Raw genomic sequence first — 26,603 nt, 5'->3', positions numbered from 1 at the left:
GCCCCTGTCCATCTCTTTTCTTACTCCATGTTTTAAAGTTTCCCTTTTTTATTTTTGCCATGACATCTCTAGAAAGTGATACTGATTTTGAATTTCAAGTCGGGATAGCAGGGTAACTTTATAGATGAATTTGGGTCAAGAAACTGATTTGATTTAAACGGATTAATTATGTAGTCATTATCGAACATGACTTCAATTTTGCTTGATGTCAGACCTAGTTTTATTTTTTAATTAAAAAAAGTAATTTTTAATTAAAAAATTAATTTAAAAATATTTAATTTTTTTTATTTGGGTGTAGTTGACACACGATGTTACATTAGTTTCAGGTGTATGGCATAGTGATTTGGCAACTGTAAACATTATGCTGTGCTCACCACCAGGGTAGCTAGCTACCCTCTGTCACCATGCAGTGCTATTACAATGTCATTGACTATATTCCTTATGCTGTGCCTTTTATTTCCATGATGTATTCATTCCATAACTAGAGACAAAGTAGATTCGTTGTTGCCTAGGGCTGGGGGTGGGGCCAGATTCGGAGGAAAATGGGGAGTTACTGTTATTAAGAGGGTTCCTTTTTGACGTGAAAACATTCTAAAATAGATTATGGTGATGGTTGTACAATGCTGTAAATACAATAAAAACCATTGAACTGTACCGTTTAAGCAGATGGATTGAATAGTATTGTGAATTATATCTCAATAAAGCCAGTATTAAAAAATAAAAAGGAAAAGGAAATGTGTATAGTTTATTTTTAAGTATTTTGATAGAGCAGAGGTGATCAGTTTGGTGTAAAGAAATAAGGGTCTCCTAGTGGAAAAAGTTTGTTGGACATTTAAAATTACCACAGAAGTTTGGGGCACCTGGGTGGCTCAGTCAGTTAAGCATCTGACTTTGGCTCAGGTCATGATCTCAAGGTTCGTGAGTTCAAGCCCCGCGTCAAGCTCTGTGCTGACAGCTCAGAGCCTGGAGCCTGCTTTGGATTCTGTCTCTCTCTCTCTCTCTCTCTCTCTCTGTCTCTCTCTCTCTGCTCTTCCCCTGCTAATGCTCTGTCTCTCATTCTCTCAAAAATAAACATAAAAATTTTTTTTTTAAACTGACAAGTAAGCTTAAAAAAAAATTACCACAAAAGTTTGTAAAGTGCCCTTCATTGCAGAATCAAAACTCTAAGTTAGAAGAAGAAACTCTCTATTTGAATGTCTTAAGCATGACACCTACTAGAGAGGGCATGCTGAGCTCTCTCAGTACTGCACAGGGATCTGATGCCCTCCACTCTGCCAAGCCTTTTGCCGTCTTATGTTCCTTTTGTGAGGAAGCTGAGACCCAGTGCAGTTAACGGGAGGGGTTTGGGGGGGGGGGGGAGACAATATTTTTCCTAATCTGTTTGTTGATATTTTCCTAGTATCTTCTAAAGAAAACTCATTATCATTATTCTGGTTTTGGTGGTTTGCTAGTCAGTGACTATTTTGTTAGCGAACTGCTTCCAGTTTGTGTTGTCTTGGACTGTGGACCACACTTAAAAAAGAAATATATACATTACAGAAGAAGTCTGTAAATAGATACATAATTGCTGTCAGCGCCAAGAACTGTGATGCTAGTATTTACTGAGCTTTGGTTTCCTAACAGACGCTGTGCTGAATGCTTTACTTGGATGGTCTCACTAATCCCACACCACACTCTGTAGAGCTGGGAGTTAATGCTTTATCCTCACTTAGCAGGTGCAAGACGATGGCTCATAGAGAGGAGGAAACATTGTTCACAGCCGCACAAGTAAGAAAGGACGCTGTTGGTCTTCATTCTAAGTGGGCCTGACTCCAGAATTTGGGCGCTGAATCACTATGCTGTTACCTTAATGGCTTCCAATAGGGAATTTGCAGACTAGCAATGCCCTGTAATTCACTTGGCTACAGAAACTTCTGTCATTTCTTAAGTTCTAACAGTGTTGTGGGGAACAAGTAAAATATCTTTAGGACACTGGTTTTCAAACATACTTGCACTTTGCAATTATCTGGAAGTTAAAAAAAAAATAAAGCTGGCGGCTGGGTCCCAGCCTCAGATGTTCTGAGTTAAATGGTATGGAGTGTGGCCTGGACATTGGGATTTTTTAAAAAATCTCCCAGGTGATTCTAATGTGCAGCCAACTTTAAGAACTGCTTCGGGGGCGCCTGGGTGGCTCAGTCCAACTTCGGTTCAGGTCATGATCTCAGTTTGTGGGTTTGAGCCCTGTGTTGGGTTCTGTGTTGACAGCTCAGAGCCTGGAGCCTGCTTCGGATTCTGTGTCTCCCTCTCTCTCTGCCCCTCCCCCGCTCACTCTCTGTCTCTGTCTCTCAAAAATAAATAAACATTAAAAAAAATTTTTAAATAAAAAAAAGAACTCCTGCTTGTGAACAATGCAAAGTTTTAAATTCTTCTGTTAGTAAAAAAAATAGTGGTTTTGTTACAAAAGTACTACATATTTACTTTAGAAACCATAGACAAACAAAAAATACAATTATGATTCTCTGTAATCCCCTCACTGAAAGATGACCAATACAGTATTTGTGGGTTTTTTTTTCCCTGTGCATGTTTATGTGTTTAAAGTCTTAACTGTAATGTTACTCTTCTATAGAACTTTATGTATTTAATGTCTCCTTTCTTATGTATTTATATGCTTTAGCAGACTAAGAAATTTTTGATTCTTAGCCATAGGTAATAGTGTTGTTGGATTAATAGTAAATAGGCCAATAACTCTCCAAATGGAGCAATATCTCTATTAATGGAGAGTTTGTATATTATTTGAGGTAGCATTTAGGAAACTGATTTAGATGGCTCTCTTATGTGTTCATCTTATACAGCACTTTTTCAGACAAGCAAACCTTGGTTTACCTCCTTATCTCTTTTCTGGACTGTTAAGGCAAAGCCCATATGGTTTGTACCCCTGGGTTCTGGGCTCTGGGCTCTGGGCTCTAGTCTTCTAGACTTCCTGGCCTACGTCCTCCCCCTCAGGCTCAGAGAACCCTCCCTAGGAATAGCCCCCTCCCACACCTCTGTCTTTCCACCTTCCCACACTACTCACCTATCATAATAAAAACGCTGAGTTCAATATACTTTCAGAGTGAGAAGCAAATAATTTTCAGAGTTTGCTGCTTCTCAAATATTTTCCTAATAAAGATTTGGATGAGAAACCACTGTAGTGTAAGGGAGTTTAGTTAGGATAAAACCAGAGCCTGTCAGCTAACAATTATGATTATCCTATTCTTTCCTACAAAGGTGGAATATGAGGAAGAATTCAAATAAAAGGTGGGGAGAGAACTCAGAGCTTTGGTGGGCTGGTGAGGGATTACCCCAGAGGAGAAAGGGTCAATCTGGGAGACTTTATGGGTTTGGTTGGTAAACCAGCCTTGTTTTCAGTTAGGCCCAGACTACTCCAGGCTTTTGGAGGAAGCATTTTTAATACGGTAGCCACAAAACCAGACATCTCTGCATCATGATTTACAAAAGATTTTCTTTTTCATACATATTTCTTATAACTATAATCAGTGGATTTGTTAATCACCCTTGATCACAAGGCCTATAAATCAAAATTGCTTATAGTTATTTCTGGCTCTTAAAAACTTAACATTTATTTTAAGAATGTGTTATGATCTTTTTTCTAAGTGTTTATTTATTTTTGAGAGAGAGCAAGCATGTACACATGAGCAGGGGAGGGGCAGAGAAAGAGGGAGACAGAGGCTCCAAAGCAGGCTCTGTGCTGACGGCAGACAGCCTGATGCAGGGCTCGAACTCACCAAGTGTGAGATCACCTCCTGAGCCAAAGTCAGACGCTGAACTGAGCCACCCAGGTGCCCCAAGAATGTGTTATGATGTTTACTTGCTTATTATTGACCACTTTTAAACAAATTTATGTTAAAAGGAGGAAGCTGCAAAATTATACATTTACTTCATTGGCATATCAGTGTGATATACATTGCTGAAATTTTTTTAGGATTGAGCCATTTATGTAGTTCCAAAAGCTATAAGAAAAATTAGAAGCTGTTTCCCTATTCTTTTTCTCCCCTTTTTGTTGAATTCACGATGACTTATGATGAATATAAAGGCATTAAAGATAGTTAAAACCACCAAATATACTGCTTTCCTTCGAATTCAGCAACAACAAAACAAAATCAAAGAATAAAATAACAAGCCTGGTTTATTTATCTGAATAATATTTGTCTCACTACAAGATCATAATGAAAGAGAGGGAATCCTTAGAGTTCATCATATAGTGTAGTAACTAACTAACTAACTAACTAAATAAATAAATAAATAAATGAAAATAAATGCTAGAGGTAAATACTTATTCAGGTAAATGTCAGATTTATTCAGTCAGTCCAGTGTAAGTGGGAGATTTCTGGAGTACCATGCCAGTCATCAGAGCCAGGAGAGTATTATGATATAATGGTATCTCTTCTGCTGCATTGGATGAGCTGTCCTAGAAAAACATTTTGAAGCAATAAAGCATCCATTTAGCTCCTGAGTAATGAGGGAGTCAGTGCTCTTTCATTAACTATTTATTCAGGAAAAGAAGTGACCAACTGCTGAAAAGCTTTATCCAAAGAGGGTAGTGGAAAACAGAAGAAAATGCAGAAGTGAGGTTCTGTTCAGTTTCATATGCAATTAACAAATACCCAAAGCTGAACGGTTGATGCTTCTCCTCCATGTGACTTCTGGCTGACTGTATTTAAGTGTGAGTGCCTGTCAGATGTATGAAAGGGCCCCTTGGTTTAAGGAAGGATTGTGCAGTCTACACTAAAGACCAAAGAAAGGAGGCAATGAGCGGTGAGTAGCTAAGATTGGGCTGGTGTCTACAGTTTTAAATAATGGACTTATTTCCTATGATGAACAGTACTGATTTGAGGCACGCTGGTTTACTCCTGTTGGGAATTGTTCCTTTTATTTTTAGATGATTATTCCTTTTTCATGACTTCAGAAATCTGTGCTATAATGAAGTATGTAGATTATCACTCGATCAAATGGCTTCTAACTTAAGAAAAGTTATTTGCTATATAAATATATAACTTATTATTTGGAAATAGTTTCTAGGTGCGTGTGTAAATTTTGCTCTTCTTCCACAAGTATATAAGTAGTCCCTTCTTTGCAGTGAATGCTTAGGACTTAGCAACTTCAAGATTACAAACAGAATATTGTATTCACACATAAATAGGGCTAATTTCAAGCCATTTCAGAATCTCACTTTGGAGCACTTTTGATGCTATAACAGCACAAAGCCTTCATTTCATTTGCTGTAAGACTCTTGGTCTGTGTTCTTTAGTGACATGAAAAAAGATAAGAGTCACAATTATTTTCTTCCCTTAAAGCCAACCGAAGGGTTTTTATGTTAATTCTTCCCTCCCTGGCTCTCGCTAAAAAGTAGTATAGGGGAATTCTATACAATGAAGAAACAATCCTTCATATAAATCATATTAAAATAGACAGTGGAAATGGTATGTAAATCCCACATTATTTAATAACAGAATATTGTTGATATTGTCAAAAACCAATTATGAATCATTCCATGTTGCATTCCTCTGGTTTTCAATTTTTTTTTATTTCCATACCGAAAACTATGTACTAATTTGAAGCTTACCATGAATTATTTCGAAGCATACTTAAAATCACTTTTCAAGATACCTTCCATGAAGTAAGAATACATTGTTGATTTGGATTCACAGCCTTTGGTAATGGACTAAAAAAGTCTAAATAGCAGTGAGCTTAAAGACAAGAAATTCCTCCTTAGAACTAAGTTTTCTTTCCTAGACCCCATTGTATCATACTCAGAGAAAGAAAATTATTTACGTTACAGAGACTCTCACTTGCTTCATCAAGGAAATGAGGACTCTGAGTTTAGAAATACAATTTCCTCGCGTGATTGCTAAGTTTTGCAGTAATCTGTCCTTTCGGTGATTAACAATCATTAGATTGAATTCCCCTTTCAGATAATCACTCCCTTCAGAAGACTAATGCTGTGCGCTGAGAACAGGAAGGAAATGGAGGATTGGATGAGCTCACTGAAGTCTGTCCAGACCAGAGAGCCTTACGAGGTAAAGTGGCTTCTCTTCTAGCGCCTCATGTTCTTAGAAAACCAATGTTATCTGAAGAACTAAAGCTATATTCCACAAAGCAAAGTATGTGTAGATTCATTAAGTAACTTGCTTAAATCTGATATTGACATTTCTTCCTTTTTTTCTTTTTTTTCTTTTTTTTTTTTTTTTTACTTAAAGGAGAGTGTTCTTGTTGTAAAAATTACGGATTTGAAACTTTAATCATAACTCATGCATTCCAAATGTTAACTCACTCTCGTCTCCTTCTCTTGTTTGCCAAACCTGTGTCTCGTTGTTTCTAGGTGGCCCAGTTTAACGTGGAACATTTCTCAGGGATGCATAACTGGTACGCTTGCTCCCATGCCCGACCCACTTTCTGTAACGTGTGCAGAGAGAGTCTTTCTGGAGTCACCTCCCACGGCCTGTCCTGCGAAGGTACTGTAGCGCCCAGCCTGTGTTCTCCCTCAGCACTGACCACTGTGGCACGATGGTGCCACATCTTGTGGGTACTTCTGTGCCGCGAACAGAGAAACATCACCCCAGGGAAACGTTTCCCTCAGGTGGGAGCTGCATCTGGGAGCACCTCAGTGGGAACACAGTGTTTAAGTTTCACTGCAGCTTAAAGTGGAGCTCAGAGCACACAGGACTGATGGGGAAATATTTTACCAAGAGAAAGATGATACGAATCATTAGGAAGGAAGTAGAAATCAAAATGTAGCATTTCGCTCCCGAGGAACTAGCAGGTGCTCCACAAAACATCTCTAGACTTTGTCTATCATGCTGGTTTTCTAGAATTCTTTTTCTGTTCTGAATTGATTGCGGAGAACAAAACTTTCAGTGAGGACAGCACATACGCTGACAGAATTTCTATTGTTTGTTATTTCTATTGTTATTTCTATTTCATTATTTTTTTAACTTTTTAAAATGTTTTTTTATTATTTTTGAGAGAGAGAGAGACAGACAGACAGAATGCGAGGGGGAGGGGCAGAGAGGGAGACACAGAATCCAAAACAGGTTCCAGGCTTTGAGCTGTCAGCACAGAGCCCGATGAGGGGCTCGAACCCACGAACCTTGAGATCATGACCTGAGCCAAAGTCAGATGCTTAACCTACTGAGCCACCCAGGCGCCCCTCTATTTCGTTATTTTAAATGTTTTCTTTTATTTCATTTTATGTTTTATTTACATGGAGGCCATCCTTTTCTAAAAATAAGGCCAATGCTGTAGTTTTCGTGTTAGGATTTGTGCATTTCTTAATTAAAAAGCAGTGACCAATAGAAGCAAATATACTAATAATTACCAAAAGAAAACTCATAACTTCTTTAGATTTATTTAATTCCATACCTCAGTGAGCACACTTTACTTTCTGAACTGTATCTAATATTAATACTGGCTTTTTTTACTCTAATACAGAAACGTCTTGATTTTGAATAGCTTTCTATTCTTTTTTTTTTTTTTTTTTAATTTTTTTTTTTTCAACGTTTATTTATTTTTGGGACAGAGAGAGACAGAGCATGAACGGGGGAGGGGCAGAGAGAGAGGGAGACACAGAATCGGAAACAGGCTCCAGGCTCTGAGCCATCAGCCCAGAGCCTGACGCGGGGCTCGAACTCCCGGACCGCGAGATCGTGACCTGGCTGAAGTCGGACGCTTAACCGACTGCGCCACCCAAGCGCCCCGAATAGCTTTCTATTCTTGAATAATAAAATAATAATAGAGTCACAGTTTTCGTTCATTTTAAGGTATAAAATCTGAGATACATCATAGTTCCAGCTATTTAATATGAGACAGCACAGAGGTTGAGAATAGAGTTCCTCAGTTTTACCCTCAGGGTTCTGGTTCCGCTCCCAGCATTGCAAACGGTGACCAGGGGAAATAGTTCCACTGTTTTTGACTTTCATTTCCTCATATGTAAAACGGAGATAATAGTCATTTATACTATGTAGAGATACTATGAAAATTAAGTGAGAGAATATAAACAGGAAAGCTACTTTTCTAGTCAAGTAACTTGGGGAAGTTAGTAGCTGTGCTGTGTAAGAAATCCATCCGGTAAATAATTGAAGATTGCATCATGGCCTGATTGATGCATGAAAATGCATGAAAACAAACACTTGGAAGAGCCATTACATGTGGTTTTTTTTTTTTTTTTGGCTTTTGTTTTGTGTTTTTTAGATTTAAACAATGATTGCAAATCAGGTGTAATTACTCTTTATGACTTTAGTAATCTGAAAGGGTTCCTAGCTCTGAGTCTACTCTTACCCGGTCTGTAATACTCAGAGGTGTTCTTTTGAAGGTCCCCTTAGTGTTGCCTCCTAACCTCTTATTCCAAAAAAAAAGAAAAAAAAATGCTAAAAAAAGATATCAGATCTGAGATACTCTGTGGTACTCTTCCGATTTGAGAATTAGGCATTATTAAATATATTTGTTTGTGAATTGAGTTTAAGCTGGGATGACTAAGTCGTTTCTAAACATTTTAAAGGAAAAATGAAAATTACATTAGCTGATGAGAATAAGAAACTTAAAAGTCTTTAAATAAGTTTGTTATGTTATTCTGTTAATAATGAAGTCTTCCTGACTTCTTTATGGTTCTTTATTGTATTTTTAAATAATAGTTTTAGAAAAATGTCTGTTAGTACTCATTTTCTCTGCTAATAAAAATTTTATTTTATTTTTTTTAATGTTTATTTACTTTTGAAAGAGAGAGAGTGAGAGAGAGAGCCTGAGCAGGAGAAGGACAGAGAGAGAGAGGGAGACACAGAATCCGAAGCAGGCTCCAGGCTCTGAGCTGTCAACACAGAGCCCAGTGTGGAGCTTGAACTCATGAACTGTGAGATCATGATCTGAGCTGAAGTCGGACACTTAACCGACAGAGCCACCCAGGAGCACCCCTCTGCTGATAAAAATTTTAAACCTGTGGCATCCTACCTTGGTATTGTTAGAAATACACCAGAAGGCTTTAAAAATCCCAAGGGTTTTATGAATGTGTAAAGAAGTTACCTTTTTATTTTATAAGGATGTGGTTATTTAGCATAATTTTCTTGTAATCCAAGTTATACTTAAACTTTAGAAACTACCTCCAGGGGCGCCTGGGTGGCGCAGTCGGTTAAGCGTCCGACTTCAGCCAGGTCACGATCTCGCGGCCCGTGAGTTTGAGCCCCGCGTCGGGCTCTGGGCTGATGGCTCAGAGCCTGGAGCCTGTTTCCGATTCTGTGTCTCCCTCTCTCTCTGCCCCTCCCCTGTTCATGCTCTGTCTCTCTCTGTCCCCCCAAAAATAAATAAACGTTGAAAAAAAAAAAAAAAAAAAGAAACTACCTCCAAATCTGAATAAACTGCTTGCTTGATAAAACAAAAGGCATAGGACACAAGAAGCTTTAAAAGACATAACAAAGATGCAAACACACACAAAAAATTTCATTCAACTGTGACAATGAATAACTTTGTATTGGAATGGAAATCAGTTTCCAGTGTGTGAAACCATCACTAAATTTACTTAATGTGTTTCACAGTAAAACAAGCTGTAATGATTTGTCTTCTGGGTTTGTGTTGAATAACTACTAAAATTGTTATTTTAAAGCCTTGCATACATGAAATATATGAATGAAAAATAGAAGATAGAATACTTTTCGTAAATAATTCCCTAAATCAATTGAGAATGTTAATTATAATTTCAAAGCATAATTGTTCTTCACAATTATTTAAACAGTAATTGAACAAAAAAAAGTAAATGGTGATTTTTTTCTCTTTTAATCAATAACATCAAATATGTTAACATGGGACTCTATGAATTTTTATTATAGCCAGTGTTGAACACTTAGAAAGATTCAGTGTGGTAGACTGGAAATTGCAGATAAAAAATCATAATTTTGTTACTTGTCAGTATATATTTTTAAGTTCTGTGGTTTTGAGATAATGGCTTTATAGGTCAGGGAAAGTGATTTATTTCACAATAACTTATTTGGAGAAATCTAATTGTCGCCTAACAAAATTAAAGTGTTTATTAATAATTTCCATTCCTCAGTGACCATAATCACAGTCTGGTTTATTTTTTTATTATTACATGCTATATTAAGCAACTTTGCAATTTTCAAGACTCTTTGCATGAAGCACTTTATTATTACAAGTGTAATTTTTGTTTTTACTGAGCTGTTTGATTTTTAATGGCAAAATTTTTAAAAAGCTGTGAAATTATTCCCTGTTGCTCTCTTTTACTTCCTTCTCTGTAAAAAACAATTATTGACTATTAATACCAAATACTTACTTGTACTTAAAAAGCAAGCCTGGGGATTATGTTGCAAATAAAACTAAAACTAGGACCACATTTTTAAGAAACACCATAACAGATGAAAAGACCTAGGGATGCTAATTAACCTCAATTTTAAAATAGAACATGAGAGCGAAAGGGAGCAGGTCATGCTAAAACTGTTTTTCAAACTAAGCTTATACTTCCTAAACTTCCTATAGTATAAGCTTATACTTCCTGTTTCTTTACACTATTGTTTATCGGCAATGAGATTCCATTAAAAAATTAGTTATTCTATATAAATCTGTGCTTGAGTCACAGAATCATTTAGAACAAAAGCTGTATGATTTCCAGGAAAGCATTTGTCAAGGTGCACAAAAGAGCAGATAAATGAAACTAATGTAGACTAATATTTCTCAAAAAAAACCCAAAAACAGTTCAGCTTAAGTAACCTTTTACCTATTGGCTATCCATGACATCTGAAGCATTTTGAACATTATTTTACCTGACCCTCTCATTTGCATGCCACATTAAATTAGGACTGTCTTAAACCAGTGGCATATAACCCATCATTTTAAATTTGTTAGCAGTTTACAGTTAGACATTAAAAAATCATGTGAAAAGGAGTCACCTTACATGTAGCATTTAGCAGCAGTTACCTTTGTTATTTCCACTAAGGTGATCTCAAACTTTTAATTATATTCTTTAGAATAAAACTTAGTACAATAAAAAAATATATTCTGAAAAGTCAGAAACAGGTGTAACATCAGTATCCACTAATGCTTGGATAATTGGTATCCTTAAAAGGATAAATCAGTTTAGTAGTACTCAAGTACTGATTTTCATAAGTAAGGGTTAATTTCTCAAATAATCTGTGGTTTACTTGTTTTTCATATATGAGCTGCTTCTTTCCTGGTTGTTTCCTCTTATTTCTCTCTCGTTTTTTTTTTTTATTATTATTTGATATTTGTATACATTGTAAAATGATTACCCAAATGGAACATGTCACCATCCGTAGTTATGGAATTTTTTCCTTATGATGAGAACTTTTAAGATTTACTCTCATAGCAACTTTCAAATATTCAATTCATTATATTAACTATACTCACCATTCTGTACATTACATCCCCGTGACTTAGTTATTTTAGTTGGTACTTTTGACTCCCTTCACCCATTTGGCCCAATTCCACACCCCCACCTCGGGTAACCACCAATGTGTTTTCTGTTTCTATGAGCTTGGTTTTTTTTGTGGGTTTGTTGTGGTTGTTTTTACAGTCTACCTAAAAGTCAGATCATAAGGTATCTGTCTTTCTCTCTTTGACTTCTTTCAACTTAGCATAATATCCTCTAGGTCCATCCGTGTTGTCTCAATAGGCAAGATTGCATTTTTTTATATGGCTGAATGAATAATAGTCCATTGTGTAAATACATATACAGATACCACAATTTCTGTATCCATTTGTCTATTGATGGACGCTTAAGTTGTTTCTGTACCTTGCCTGTTACGAATAATGCTGTAATGAACACGAAGGTACAGATGTCTTTTCAAGTTGGTGATTTCATTTTCTTCAGATAAATACCCAGAAATGGGATTGCTGGATTGTATTATAGTTCTATTTTTAATTTCTCGAGGAAACTCCATACTGTTTACTATAGTGGCTGCACCAATTTGCATTGCCACCAACAGTCCACAAGAGTTCCCTTTTGTTCAAATTCTTGCCAACACTAGTAATTTCTTACCTTTTTTATAATAGCCATCCTAACAGGTGTGAGGTGATATCTCATTGTGGTTTTGTATTTGCATTTTCCCCGATGACTAGTGATATTGAGTATCTTTTCATTTCTCTGTTGGCCGTCAGTATGTCTTATTTACAAAAATGTTCAGATCCACTTCCCATTTTTTAAGTGGACTGCTTGGTTTTTGCTATTGACTTGTGTGAGTTCTTTGTATATTAATATATATAAATGTTAACCCCTTATTGGATATATGATTTGTAAATATTTTCTCTCATTCAGTATGTTGCCTTTCCATATTATTGATGGCTTCCTTGGCTGTGTAGAAACTTTTTAGTTTGATATAGTCCTGATTATGTATTTTTGCTTTGTTGCCTGTGCTTTTGGTGTTAGACCCAAAAAATCATCACCAAGACTGATGTCAAAGAGCTAAAGTCCAGGAATTTTCTTCTACAAGTTGTATGGTTTTTAGTATTACATTCAAGTCTTTAACCCATTTTAGTTAACTTTTATGTACAGTTCAGTCCTGTTTTCATGAAAGTGGTCCAGTTTCATTCTTTTGCATATGGCTGTCCAGTTTCCCCAGCAACATTTATTAAAGACATCATTCTTTCTCCATTGTGTATTCATGGTCTCTTTGTCATGAATTAGTTGGCCATATATGTGTGGATTTATTTCTGGGTTCTCTATTCTGTTCCATTGACCTATGTGTCTGTTTTTACGCCAGTACCATACTACTCTGATTACTGTAGCTTTGTAACATAGTTTCAAATCAGGATCATGATGCCTTCCACTTTGTTCCTTCTGAAGATTGCTTTGGCTATTTGGAGTCTTTTGTGGTTCCATAAAAATTTTAGAATTACTTGTTTTAGTTCTTTGAAAAATGCCATTGGAATTTTGACAGGGATTGCATTGAATCTGTATATTGCTTTCAGTCCTATGGACATTTTTACATTATTAATTCTTCCAGTCCATTAGCACGGAATATTTTCCCCAGTTTATTTGTGTCTTCAGTTTCTTTCATCAATGTCTTGTAGGTTTCAGTGTCTCTTATGTCTCTTTTATAGGCTCCTTTTTGATATTGTTGCTGAGCCAATTAGTGATGCATGTAGCGTATTTCTTCATCACTACTTTAGTCTACATTATGATGTAGTAATCCCAACAATAATGCTTTTAAAAGACAGTGCCATCTTTGTGACCCTTATCAACCTATTTCCCATGATGACTGGATATTTTCTCGACATACTTGCAATTTAAAACTCCTCTGAATTATCCTGTTCTTTATCTTACTGATATTTTCAAATCTTTCATTTTAAATTTATTATATGGACAGAAAAATACAAATATCAGAGGAGTACAGCACATAGGATTTTTCACAAATGAAACACATTTATGTAACCAACATCCGGATTAAGAAATAGGATGTTACCAGCACCTCTGTATTACTAAATTTTGTTTAGTTCTGTGTTTGTGTGTGTATGTGACTGTTGTCTCCTTTCTCCTAAAGAACTAATTCTTTTGTATTCATTTCCTTTATGTTTTATTTATGAACAAGTAGAACCTCTCTAAGTAGCAATCTATAGATTGATAAAAAGCTTTATACATACATAGCCATATGTATCATAAATACATGAATACCTTCTGGAAAGGTATTTTCAGAATACCTTTATTATTGTTGAAGAGTAATTTAAGATTTTAAATTATTGTTTTTCTTCTACCCCCTCCTTTTTAATTTCATGCTATGATTTCCTTTAATCATTATTCCAGAAGTATATATTCATTTAGAAATGGTTGACTTTTTTTTTTAGTGTGTAAATTCAAGGCTCACAAAAGATGTGCAGTGAGGGCAACAAATAATTGCAAATGGACGACTCTGGCCTCCATTGGGAAGGACATCATAGAGGACGAAGACGGAGTAAGCCCAGTTCTGTCTCTGGTCTCTTCCCAGTACCTCCTCTCTTTATTGTCTGCCCTGTGAAAAATGACAGAGTTAGTGGGAATATTTACTAGCAGGATGAAATGGAAGGTTTTGGTTAATTATGAGTTTCTATTTCCAGTTAGATCCTTCATAGTTGCCTTCAGCTCTTAAATTTTGAGGGAAATGTGAACAGAGCTTACAAGTGGCTGCTGTGCTGGGCTGGTGTTGTAGACCCCGACCTGACAAGATACTCTTTAAGGCTTAGCTCAGGTGTTTATTCAGATGTTCACTCCTCAGATGTTGGGGCCTCCTTTCAACAGTGACCCCCACCTTCAAAACCTTGTCTCCATTGCACCTTGCATTCAAATCTCTGATAGCACTTTGTAATCACTTTATGATAATGCCTTTACATTCATTGCTCCTCAGCTAGACTACAAATCCTGAAGGTCAGGGCTTTAGTCTTAATTATTTTTGTATCGCTACAGTGCTCTGGGCACAATAGATGTCAATAAATGTGGGCTAAATGAATGGATGCCATGAGTGGTACATATATTGATTCCACTGAGTAAGAAATATTTTAGATCTTCCCTAGGGTGAGAATGACATCCTCCAGTCTTTAATTTGACTGCTCTTTACTCCTGCTGCACAGGTAGCTATGCCTCACCAATGGCTAGAGGGTAACTTGCCCGTGAGTGCCAAATGTGCTGTCTGTGACAAAACATGCGGGAGTGTTCTGCGTCTACAAGATTGGAAATGCCTTTGGTGTAAGACAATGGTGAGAGCCCTTTTTAATTCGTTCTTTTCATAGTTTTTTTAACCTATGTGATTTAGGGGAAAGGAATGTATGGTATAATAAAGCCTGGTAGCATACCTGCCCATTGTAATGTTCATCTTTTTCAAAGTATTCCTTCCAGTCTGGTTACTTTTTAAATATCCTTCTTGCAATACTGTTGTTTTATATTTCCCTTGTCAAGACCTCTTTCCCACAGTTTTGTTGGGATATATCTATGTTATATAGATAAATATTATTATATAATATTTATATATTATGTATTGTATATATTATTTATGTATTTACATAGTATATATATATTTATACATTACAAAGTTTTCTTACATGTGTAAGGAAGCAGTGAGAAGTACGCACAGCATAACATAGAATCAACAGCAAGGAATGGTCCTGTCCATGCCATACTATGTGAGTGCTGGGCTCTAGACTTCACGAGGGCAGTCAGAGCAGGAACTTACAGGGTGAACGCAGGCCACTCAGAGGGTGGCGTGGAGGGTGAGGAGGCAACCGCTGTGGGTGCTCATGTTAGCACTGGGCGATGCTGTCCAACTATGACAGTGATTGCCTTGCATTGGGCTGATTTTTTTGGTCTTGTTTTGAGTCTTGGAAGTCACTCCCCAGGCCCCCCCAAAATATGGAAAACTCATTTCTTTTAATAAGTATGATGTAGATCATCAAATGAAAAAGATGTGAGTATGATGCGTTGATTTCACAATGAGTGAGATTCATCCCATAGGCCATAAAGAAGATAAGTCCTGTAGCTTTTTTGTCAAACCTGATAGGTAATCTGTTTCCTTTTCATTTTATTTTTTAAAAAACTTTTTAATGTTTATTTATTTTTGAGAGAGAGGGAGGGAGAGAGCATGAGCAGGGGAGGGGCAGGGAGAAAGGGAGACACAGAATCCAAAGCAGGCTCCCATGGACCACAAGATCATGACCTGTACCAAAGTCAGATGCTTAACCAACTGAAACACCTAGGGACCCCTGTTTCCTTTTTATTTATAAATCAAAGTGATTCTCTCTATCCTTATGCTTTTGTTATTCTTCATCAATTGCCCCTTTTATTAGCCACAGGTGTTACTTCTAATTTCTCTTATCCCATGTAATATATAAACCGTATTAGACATGTCTCTTTGCAGTTTTGGTGCAACCATATCCCCTAAAACCCTCTTGTGGAATTCCTTATTTTATTTATCTTTTTTGAATTCTTTTTTTAAGTAATCTCTACACCCAGTGTGGAACTTGAACTCACAACCCCGAGATCATGAGTCACATGCTTTCCCGACTGAACCAGCCAGGCACATTCCTTATTTTAAAAGAGTACTCCTGGCCCCTGGGTGGCTCAGTCAGTTAAGCATCTGACTTCAGCTCTGGTCATGATCTTGCAGTTTGTGGGTTCAAGCCCCACATCAGGCTCTGTGCTGACAGCTCAGAGCCTGGAGCCTGCTTCAGATTCTGGGTCTCCCTCCTCTGATCACTCTCTGTCTCTCAAAAATGAATAAACATTAAAGAAATTTTTTTTAATAATATAAAGAGTGCTCTCCAAAGGCCTGTAAGATAATGTTACAAACAAATAAGTAAAGTGCTCTCATAAATAAGATTTTGAAGTTTATCCCACCTAAGACTTCCTTTTCAGGGTGCAACCACTGATGTATGCTTCTACTGCTATTTTCATTAGTCTGTAGATCTATTTCTCTATTTCTAGAACTTCAGCTGTTTCTTTCTAACTTGTTGAAAAGAAAGCAGATTTTGTGTGTGACGAATTATTTTAGAAAGGTTTTATGAAAGTTGTCTTTACCTACAATATATAGGACTCTACTTGTATTGGTCCAGTCATTTTTAAACTTTGTTAATTTTAACAGTGGGAGTTCATTGGATATTTTACTTTCTCACCCTACTCACCCCTACCTTTAAAATTTTTCACAAACAGGATAGAAGGATTTTTACAGGATGTAGAAGCAGGTATTCTAGAATGTCTTCTCCCTTTTTTTTCTGGCAAACCTAGATATCACCTTATCTTGAAGTCATTCCTGACCTGTACTGCGTTCACTAGACACACAGGTTTCTGGACCACCATCACCTTGTTACATCCTTCTCGGTCTTGTACTTCCTGTACACGATCTTCCTGTATATGTCTTTGCATATTATTTTGCCTTTAAAATAATGTTTCCCACAGAGTGTCTAATTTGTAAAACAGTCATCTACTTTAAAACAAAACAAAGTAAGACCATAGTCTTTACTATGGTATTCACACAACTGTGGTCTTACACAACTCTACTGAGTCAACTGCTAATTTTTTCGGTTGTCATCCAGTCTTTGGACATAGTTTTACCTTTCCTGTAAAAAGAGGGAAGGGGGGAGCCTGAGGGGCCCAGGTGGTTGAATGACTGACTCTTGGTTTCAGCTCAGGTCATGACCCCAGGGTTGTGGGATCAAGCCCCTGCATGGGGCTCCACGTTGACATGGAGCCTGCTTAAGATTCTCTCTTTCTCTCCCTCTGCTCCATTTCCCCACTAACACTCCCTCTCTCTCTTTAAAATTAAAAAAAAAAAGTGAAGATACAATTTTGTCCTCTGCTTTTTTCATTTAACTTTGCTGTAAATATTTTTCTGTTTTGCTCTGTGTCATGACCTTAGCCTAAATCGAGTCGGTTGCTTAACACACTGAGCCACCCAGGTTCCCCATTAAAGTCTTTTTAAAACTATCTGTGCATGCTTGTTTTTTCTGAAATCCATTTGGGGATGTTAATTATTATAAATAATAATAAGGAACTGTCCAAAATTAGGTCATCAGTAGAATAAGAATCAGTATTTAATTTTAGTTATTTTCTCAAAAGTTTTGATAAATATGTGTTTAATTAACATGCCAATTTTCTAAAAAGACTAATAAAATAAAGCTGTATTAAGTAAATGCTTTATGAAGTGTCTGCTTTTACTGCTTAAAACATTTTAAGTCTCTCTGAGTAAGTACCTAAAGTATTGTAAATTCCCTGGGTTCTACTTAATAAGTTAGCCCTGCTCTTGTTCGAAATAATATATTGACTACCCTTGAAACTTTGTTTTTACAGAATTCACATGTTTACTGGGTGTCTATGATATTTATCACTTTCCAAGATAAGTGTATAATGATAGGACCTTTTCCTTTTCTCTATGGAGCCCATAGGCACAGGTGTACTTATACCTATAAGAACATGAAAATGTTATTTTTAAAAAAAGATGTGAATAAAAAGTTATAGGACCACTGCAGAAAGAGGAGACACATTAAAAATTTCACGGATTTTCATGAAATTCCGTAAGAATGTTATAAGGTAGAGCCCATCATCTTTTTTATGGACGATGATATTGACAAGTACTAGTTAGCTTGCCTCCTTCCTCTCTCTCTCCCTTCCTCTGCACTCTGTTCCCTTCTCTTCCTCTCTCCTTGCCTTCACCAAGCATTTCCTTTTTTAAATTTTTATTTATTTTTGTGTTTTAAGTAATATCTCCACCCAGTGTGGGGCTCAAACTTACAATCCCAAGATCATGAGTCACGTGCTCTACTGACTGAACCAGCCAGGCATCCCTCACCAGGCATTTCTCGATATACACTACTTGCCCGAGGCCACCATAAAAGTAGGCTGCACAGAGTACATCAGATTCCCATCTCTAAAATAATTAGCTCATTCCTTAGAGTTATAAACATTATACCATGAAAGTAATTTATGAGTTACTGAATATTTTGTGATATAGTCGATCTTCAGTTATTAGTCCCATAGATGTAATCTATACCATAAGAAAATATCGATGTGTTTTTATGGTTCTTGAAGGCTTATTTGTTTGTTATTAGGTACACACTGCCTGCAAAGATTTATACCATCCTGTGTGTCCCCTTGGCCAGTGTAAAGTGTCTGTCATACCTCCAATTGCACTGAACAGCACCGATTCTGATGGTATGTATCATTGTGTAAATATGTATATTCTTGGTATTAAATGTTGATATGTGCATTCACTTTCCTAGAATAAGTTGAACTGTAATTGGTTATTTTGGTCAGTTTTTATATAATAATTCATTCAAATTGCTGAATAGTACCTTTAAATTTTTTTAAGTTTATTTTTTTTTAATAAATTTTTTTTATACCTTTACTTATTTTTGAGAGAGAGAGATAGAGTGCAAGCGGGGAAAGGGCAGAGAGAGAGGGAGACACAGAATCTGAAGCAGGCTCCAGGCTCTGAGCTGTCAGCAGAGAGCCCGTCGCCGGGCTCGAACCCACAAACCTTGAGATCATGACCTGAGCCAAAGTTGGACGTTCAACCGACTGAGCCACCCAAATGCCCCTAAGTTTATTTATTTTGAGAGAGAGAGAGAGAGAAAGAGAGAACAAGTGAGCTTGTGTAAGTAGGGGAGAGGCGGAGAGAGAGTCCCAAGCAGGCTACATACTGTCAGCACAGAGCCCGTCAGGGAGCTTGAAACATAAGATCATGATCCGAGCTGAAATCAAGAGTTGGAGGCCCAATCAACTGAGCCACCCAGGTGCCCCAGTACATTTAACTTTTATAAGAACATTTTAAAATTAAAATTTAACATAGTTATTATTACACTGGTGAAATTCCTACATATAAGACTTTTTACATTTCACATTTTACATTTCAGTAAATAAAATAAAATTACCCTGTAACAAAACGCAATCCAAAAAGGTTAACTTTTTGTGTTTTTTTCCCTCCATAATTTTGAAATTACCCATCAGCATAGCACTTATTGAAATCTGTTTTTCTATAATTTCCTTGAGGAATTTATATTCCTGTAAATTCCATCACTTTTTCCAGAATCTTACAACTTGGTTGTTAAGTGCTGAAGAACCTGTCTTCCTTCTAAGCAAACCATATTACAAAAGGCTTTTACCGTATACCGTTAGTAATGTTTTGCATTGAAAAAGTGCCTGTGGCTTTCAAACTTTTTATATAAACTATGCCAATAGGTATTATAAATACAAGAATATTGGCTGCAGAATATGTAATTTTTTAAAATCTGTGCTGTTAACAGCCCTCCCCCAAGCCCTGCTATAATAAGTTTCTATTACTCATGATAACTTTCAAAATATTTTCTAAAGCCTCATGAAGGAGAAATTAAAATATCTTATAATGCTGAATATGAATATGAATTCTTTGACAAATGTGAATTTACAGACTGTGATCGGTTTCTGATAATTGAGTGTTAAGGTAGGTGGTATATCTCAAATATCTATGATTAACACTTTTCCCATCTGTGCTAGGATTTGTCATTATAGAGCATATCATAAGAGATAAGTTCTGTAGTCTTATTGTGTAAATAATAAACCTGTCTCCATTTTGGGGGCTAAATTATAATTTATTGTTCAAGTAATAAACAAGGTTCTTTATGAATTTATGTTCTTTTCTCTGAAGTTTCATTAATGGTTTAATAGAGACAGCTGTACATATTGTACTGTGTTGTTGTTTTTTTTTTTTTTTTTACAGGTTTCTGTAGAGCGACATTTTCATTCTGTGTTAGTCCTCTATTGGTTTTTGTCAATTCTAAGAGTGGAGATAATCAGGGAGTAAAGTTCCTTCGTCGATTTAAACAGTTGCTAAATCCGGCTCAGGTGTTTGATTTAATGAACGGAGGTCCTCATTTAGGGTAATTGATTATTGATTAATCTCATTAGAATGAAATGTAGCACCAAGCATGAAATGTTTGATTTTTCAGTTCATGAAGATTGTCAATTCATCTAGACATCTCTATGTTGACCTTCCCACTCCTCCCTTTTTAAAGCTCTAATTATACGTTTTAACTTCCCCTTTTTGATATTTATACAACTTCCTTATGTGCTGAAAATCCCAAAATTTGTTTAGAAAATGTTTTAGAATATATCATACATCAAATAGTACTAACAGTTTACTTAGCTTTGAGAAGGAACCTGTGTAAATATAGAAATACATGATAATTTTAGAAAATGATCTGCGTGGAAGGCTAGCATTGATTTTTATGTAATACAAATAATCAATTATTTAACCAAAGCACAGATACTATTGCAGGTCCCAAGGACTGGAGACTCATTCATATAAATGACAAAAAATAGTTGTTGATTGTTCTTTTCAGCTTTCTGGAATATCCTATGACTTACAATCTGAAAAAAAATTAAATGTATTTTCAGTGAGGGAAAATATACCTTCCGGTACTTTAAATACATTTTTAGTGTATGCATATGATTTTGTTGAAGAGGTGATACAATGTCATTAGAACCAAGGGCCTGCAACCTCTCCATGATTTACTTCTGTCAACTCAACTTTTCTCTTAAAGCATGAACACAGAAGTAGGAATGGGGATTTTAGGTACCCCCAGAAGGCCCTTACCCTTTCCTGTCCTTTCTATCTCTTGCCTCAGTCTTTGTGCTTCTTTTCACTTTTGCTCTTCAGAGTCTTTCTCCTTGTTCCCATTGCCTTCTTGCCAAGTCTCAGGCCCTTCTGAGCCCATGGATGTTCATCTTTTTCATCTGTCTCCAACCCCTTCCCTGGGTTCTGGTATTTCCTTACCTGGCTTCTCCCCTCACTTGTGTCTTTTCCGTTGCTGGTTAGCTGTGTCTTCCTTTCTAGCACATCTGTTTAATAATCCTTCACAGTTCCAATATCTTACATTCTTAACATTTCCTTTTCTCACCTATATAATTCCAAGGAAGGCCCTTTGTGAAACCTCTTGAGATTGTCTCTATATTTTTTAGATTTCCCACAATACTTGAGGTGTACAAAGGTACATTCAGAAGGTGCAATGTGTCAAAAGTTGAGATGAAGGAAAAGGAATATAAAAGTAAAAAGACTGACCCAAGTCTAGGGGATGAGGCGGAGGAGACGCAAGTGGGTGTCCGAAAAGTGATACATTGACAAGGTTTGGTGGGTCTCTTTAGAAACTGCCTTGAGCATCAGTAGTATCAGTGTCCTAGATTCACCATCCCTGGTTGGTAGTATACTATTCTTAAGGAAATAACATATCCTTATAATGGAAAGAAAAAAAAGTCACAACTTTTACCATGTTGTATCCCTTACCTTTCATTCTCTTTCCCGGGTCTGCTTCTTTGTTTTCTCATTTCCAACTCCCTTTTTCACCTAATTTTATCTCCCATTTCTATTTATAATCCCCTTTCCTCCTTACGATTAAGAAGTTTTCTTAAGAATTGCACTTTAATTTTTATAGTATAATTAATATGTAAGAGTTCTTATAGTTATCTGAACACGAATACCAACAAATACAGAATAACAAAGAATTGGGGGAAGTGATTTTCATTTATTTGTATTAAAATAAAATCCTTTTTACTTTCAGTTTAAGATTATTCCAGAAGTTTGACAACTTTCGAATTCTTGTTTGTGGAGGAGATGGAAGTGTAGGTTGGGTTTTGTCAGAAATTGATAAGCTCAACTTGAATAAACAGGCAAGTACTCAGTCTTTCCTGACTCATTAACTACATTAACATGTACTCATTAGCATGCACGTATGCTAATCTGCTGACCAGGGAGGTGCAGAAATGCCATAGCTCCTGTTTCTCAGCTTGTCTGAGGTCTCCCTGTTGTATTCTCTTTCAGTGTCAGCTGGGAGTATTGCCCTTGGGTACAGGAAATGACCTTGCCCGCGTTCTGGGCTGGGGAGGTTCATACGATGACGACACCCAACTTCCTCAGATACTAGAGAAGCTGGAACGAGCCAGTACCAAAATGCTAGACAGGTAAAAGAGAATTTTCTTCCAAAACCAGACTGAATATGGCCTACTAAATCATTTTTGGCAGTTTAAATTTTATGAACTGTAAGCCCCATGAGGACAGAGACTTCCTGGTCCTACCTACTCTTTTCACGCCTGAGGTCTAGGACAGAGCCCAGCATAGAGTAGACACTCAATAAATATATTTTTTGAGTGAATGAATGAATTGTAACAATAACTGAGAAAACTAGTCTAATGAACCCACTTTTTTATTTTATTTTATATACAGAAGATATCTTTTTATCTTTATTTTTTTAATATGAAATTTACTGTCAAATTGGTTTCCATACAACACCCAGTGCTCATCCCAACAGGTGCCCTCCTCAATGCCCATCACCCACTTTCTCCTCCCTCCCTCCCCCATCAATTCTCAGTTTATTCCCTATTTTAAAAACAGAAGGCTATGCTGATACAGCAATTACTTGTCCTTGTTCTCCAGGTCAGAAAGCTTCAATAGTTCATTTTGTGTGGGGGCTTTTGATGACTATAATAGGTCATATAACAGGCCCCATCATCTTGCGGCTTCATTAAAGCTACGGAAGACACATAAAGTTTAGATTTGTTAGAATATCTCTTCTTAATTATTGCATACTAAGAATGAATTGAACCAACAAAGAACTGAATACTAAAAAAGATAATCCTTTCCCAGGGACCAAGAAATATTAGAAAGACCTCTTCATATCAAGGAGGTGTTTATGATGTCCTGACCACATCTCAACCTCTTTTCTCTAAACGCCGCACGTATAAAAAAGAAATCACAGTATGTGTACCCTGAATATTCTAGAGGAAGTGTTTAGGATTGAAGTTTAGGAGCAACAGGACTCAGTACGCAGTAACCAACCCCCCCCACCACCACCATAAGTAGAAGACAAATGTCAAAATATCATTATGGACTTAAGCTAGCATGAATCAAAACAACTTTGATAGGATTAGCCATCTGTGGAACTGTTCCCGAAAATAACAAAATCTCATCAGGGAGTCACCAATCTAAAATGTAATTACTCTAAAATGAGCTATAACCTAATTAATTGTAACCTTCCCTGTCCTAAGGTAATGTTGTAATGGTCGATTCTTTTGCTGACAGAATATTTCAAAAGAGAGCTGGGTGGTACAGCATTTGTCTAAAGTTATGGTTATCCCAAACTATTCAGGAGAGGGATACCCCGGTCATTTAGGTGCCTAAAGGGGCTTCTGTCTCCAGTCTTTAAAAGACCCCAGAGGTGATTTCCCAGTTCTGTGCTTACCAAACTATGCAGGGTATTTGAAATGGCTTTTTGCTGCAAATTTAAACACTGTTCTCGCTGCACCCCAAGAATACAAAAGTCAGAATTCATTGCATTAGTGAAGAAGGGGAAGTTTTACTATCTATGTGCATTTCTTATTTCATGGAGTTTGGAAGTCACTAACCAGAGAACTGGTAAGATATGGAAATCATAAAGCATGAATTCAGCATTTTATGAGATTGCCAAAAATTCCATCTCTTTTTTCCAGTATCTGGTTGTCTTAGATACAATAAACCATAGTTTGTGCAGACTTGTGCATATTTATGAGAACAGAATCTGTTTATTAAATTTTAAAGGAATTTTAGACCAAAGACTTTTCTCCCTTCAGGTGGAGTATAATGACCTATGAACTCAAGTTGCCTCCAAAAGCTTCTCTACTTCCAGAACCTCCAGAAGCATCCGAAGAATTTTATGTAAGACTTTAACCTTTTGCCTGTTTATCATTTGGAAATAGGGGTGAATATCTTGACCAAGTAAGAAAACTTTATAAGATACGGTAGCATGCTTGCTTAGTTTTATTTTTTATTATTTTGGGTATGGGTTCATTGACCGCTTCTAGTCTTCTCTCTCAGAAGGAAGAATTCATATGATGCAGGTTAGAGTCATTCTATGACCACCCACACTGGAAACGTGAAGTTAGCCACATCACTCACTGTCATGGGCCCCTGTTACTTTATCTATAGAACAAGGTTGCAATGTTGGAAAGAGTTAATGCAGTAACAAATGTGTGCAAAGCACCAGGCATGCAAGTTCCCCTTCCTCACCCCTGATGGTTCCCCCTGATATTCCACCTGCCTGCTTCTTTTTACCAACAGGGCTCCAGGGCAGGCCAGCTGATGACAGGTTCCTGTTAGCTTTTACTCAACTTCTGCTTTGGCCATGATCACCTGTCTATTAGGTGTTAGCTCAGCTCCCTTAAGCAATTTGCAAACACACTAATACTTGTGGCCAGAGTATTATATAATTTCTTCCTACTTTGCGTGCTCTGTTGAGTGTTCACCATTATAGGTTTCCAGTTTAAGCCTGCTGATCAAGATAAAAACAAAGGAAGAAAGACAGCACACTTTTTTCCATCCCTGGTACAGACCATTAACTACAGTTTTTAGATGTTCTTAAAGATTCAGCATTTTGATTAAACCTCAAAGCACTGGAGAATGAAAACAGACCCTACTTTTCAAAGGATTACTCTGTGACTAACAAGACCGTTTGGTCTATAATAACTTATTTTTCCCTCTAGGAAAATTCATCTGTTTATAGTTGAAATCTTTATTTTGTCATTAAGAAAATTATGGTCTTGTCAAAACTGAAGAAAGGAATGATAACTAGAAACCTGGGGCTATGCCTTAAACCAGCTAATTATATAATGCCCTTTTCTCACATAAAGGTAGCAAAAACTGCCTCTAAAAATATGGAAAACACAAAAATGTATGAAAAAATAATCTTACTTCTAGTCCTAACACCCAAGGATAATTGCTATTAAGGATTAATATATTTACTATTTTCTTTCTAGCAGCATTTTTATTTATAGTATTATCTTATCCAACTACAAATATAATACATGTTTTTATAGGAACCAGTCTTTTTTCTTAATAGTATTTTTGTAAATGCTATTAATTTTCTCCCCAAAGAGACAAAAGGGGGAATTCTTTTGCTCTACTTACTTAAGAGATGTCTACTTCCTAGCATAAAAAATAAAGGTAAACAATTTTACTTTTATTGCATATGTATAGTCGTTAAATACGAGATATGGTTGTAACTACATGGAAGAAATCTCTTTTTTAGTATAAAAGGTTTTGAATGAAACAGTTTATTTTGGTTTCCTATTAAAATATTTCATAACAGGGGCACCTGGGTGGCGCAGTCGGTTAAGCGTCCGACTTCAGCCAGGTCACAATCTCGCGGTCCGTGAGTTCGAGCCCCGCGTCAGGCTCTGGGCTGATGGCTCAGAGCCTGGAGCCTGTTTCCGATTCTGTGTCTCCCTTTCTCTCTGCCCCTCCCCCGTTCATGCTCTGTCTCTCTCTGTCCCAAAAATAAATAAAAGTTGAAAAAAAAATAAAATAAAATATTTCATAACAAAGGAATAGCATGCCTTCAGAATACACGTTAAGTGAGTGTTCTACATCACTCTGACTCGTCACCATGTGACTTTTTTACCTTTAAGACTGTAAGAACAGCAAGCTGAACCTTCCTTCTTAGGCCCAACCTAATTTCCCAGCTTATATATTTTTTATTCGTTTTAAATTCCTTTATGCGTGACTGTGAAATTACTATTTTTTCAGTTTTCCTTAAAAGGACACAAATGTGGTTGAACTTCCTGATTATCTTATTAACTTAGCATTCCGCTGGCACCGTAGAATTGCAGAGTTTAAAGAACTGTGACAGTTTTGTTGATGAATTCCTTATGGCCATAATTAAGTAATTCTGTTTCCTGTTATACTTTTTAAACATTGAAAAAGTAGTGATTCCACGATTTCCTCCAGTAACAATGATTCTATTGATACTCACTGGTAGAAAACACATTGTTTGTATTTAGTGTGAAATCCCCATGCTGTCATGTCCTTTTCTCCCGTACCCTTTTACGAATGAGTATGTATCCTTCCAGCGATATCATGCTTAGTTCACTCCTGTCCTCACCTCAGCTATCACTTGCTCCAAGCAGGCACCCTTCATCCCCCAAATCCCACTACTATCTCCTTCTTGGGAGTTCCATAGCCCCCTTCCATTATCACCTGCCATTATCTTGGTGCAATTGTACTGTCACGGTGCGGCAACGTGTTATCCATTCACCATTATATTGTCATCTGGTGTCATGACTGACACAAAGTGAGCAATTAATAAAAAAT

The 26,603-nt window shown here is 36.7% G+C and overlaps 1 protein-coding gene across 3 annotated transcripts in view; it reads left to right on the top strand.

Moving 5' to 3' along the window:
* Positions 1–26,603, top strand: part of DGKH (diacylglycerol kinase eta) — a 177,323-nt gene that overhangs the window by 97,835 nt on the left and 52,885 nt on the right. For all 3 annotated transcript variants that reach the window (XM_047080318.1, XM_047080309.1, XM_047080327.1), the window contains exons 5-13: positions 5,952–6,056; positions 6,359–6,491; positions 13,837–13,943; positions 14,596–14,721; positions 18,562–18,664; positions 20,208–20,367; positions 22,045–22,153; positions 22,305–22,444; positions 24,089–24,173. In XM_047080318.1, coding sequence (XP_046936274.1) covers positions 5,952–6,056; positions 6,359–6,491; positions 13,837–13,943; positions 14,596–14,721; positions 18,562–18,664; positions 20,208–20,367; positions 22,045–22,153; positions 22,305–22,444; positions 24,089–24,173 — 1,068 coding nt within the window. The remainder of the gene's footprint in view (positions 1–5,951; positions 6,057–6,358; positions 6,492–13,836; positions 13,944–14,595; positions 14,722–18,561; positions 18,665–20,207; positions 20,368–22,044; positions 22,154–22,304; positions 22,445–24,088; positions 24,174–26,603) is intronic.

Source organism: Lynx rufus, unplaced genomic scaffold, assembly GCF_022079265.1.
Source record: "Lynx rufus isolate CCGP_SWC_20201006 ecotype Redwood Valley unplaced genomic scaffold, mLynRuf1.p SCAF_1, whole genome shotgun sequence".
NCBI lineage: Eukaryota > Metazoa > Chordata > Mammalia > Carnivora > Felidae > Lynx > Lynx rufus.
The sequence above is the reverse complement of the archived record's forward strand: the minus strand, read 5'-3'. Positions and strand labels throughout refer to the sequence as shown.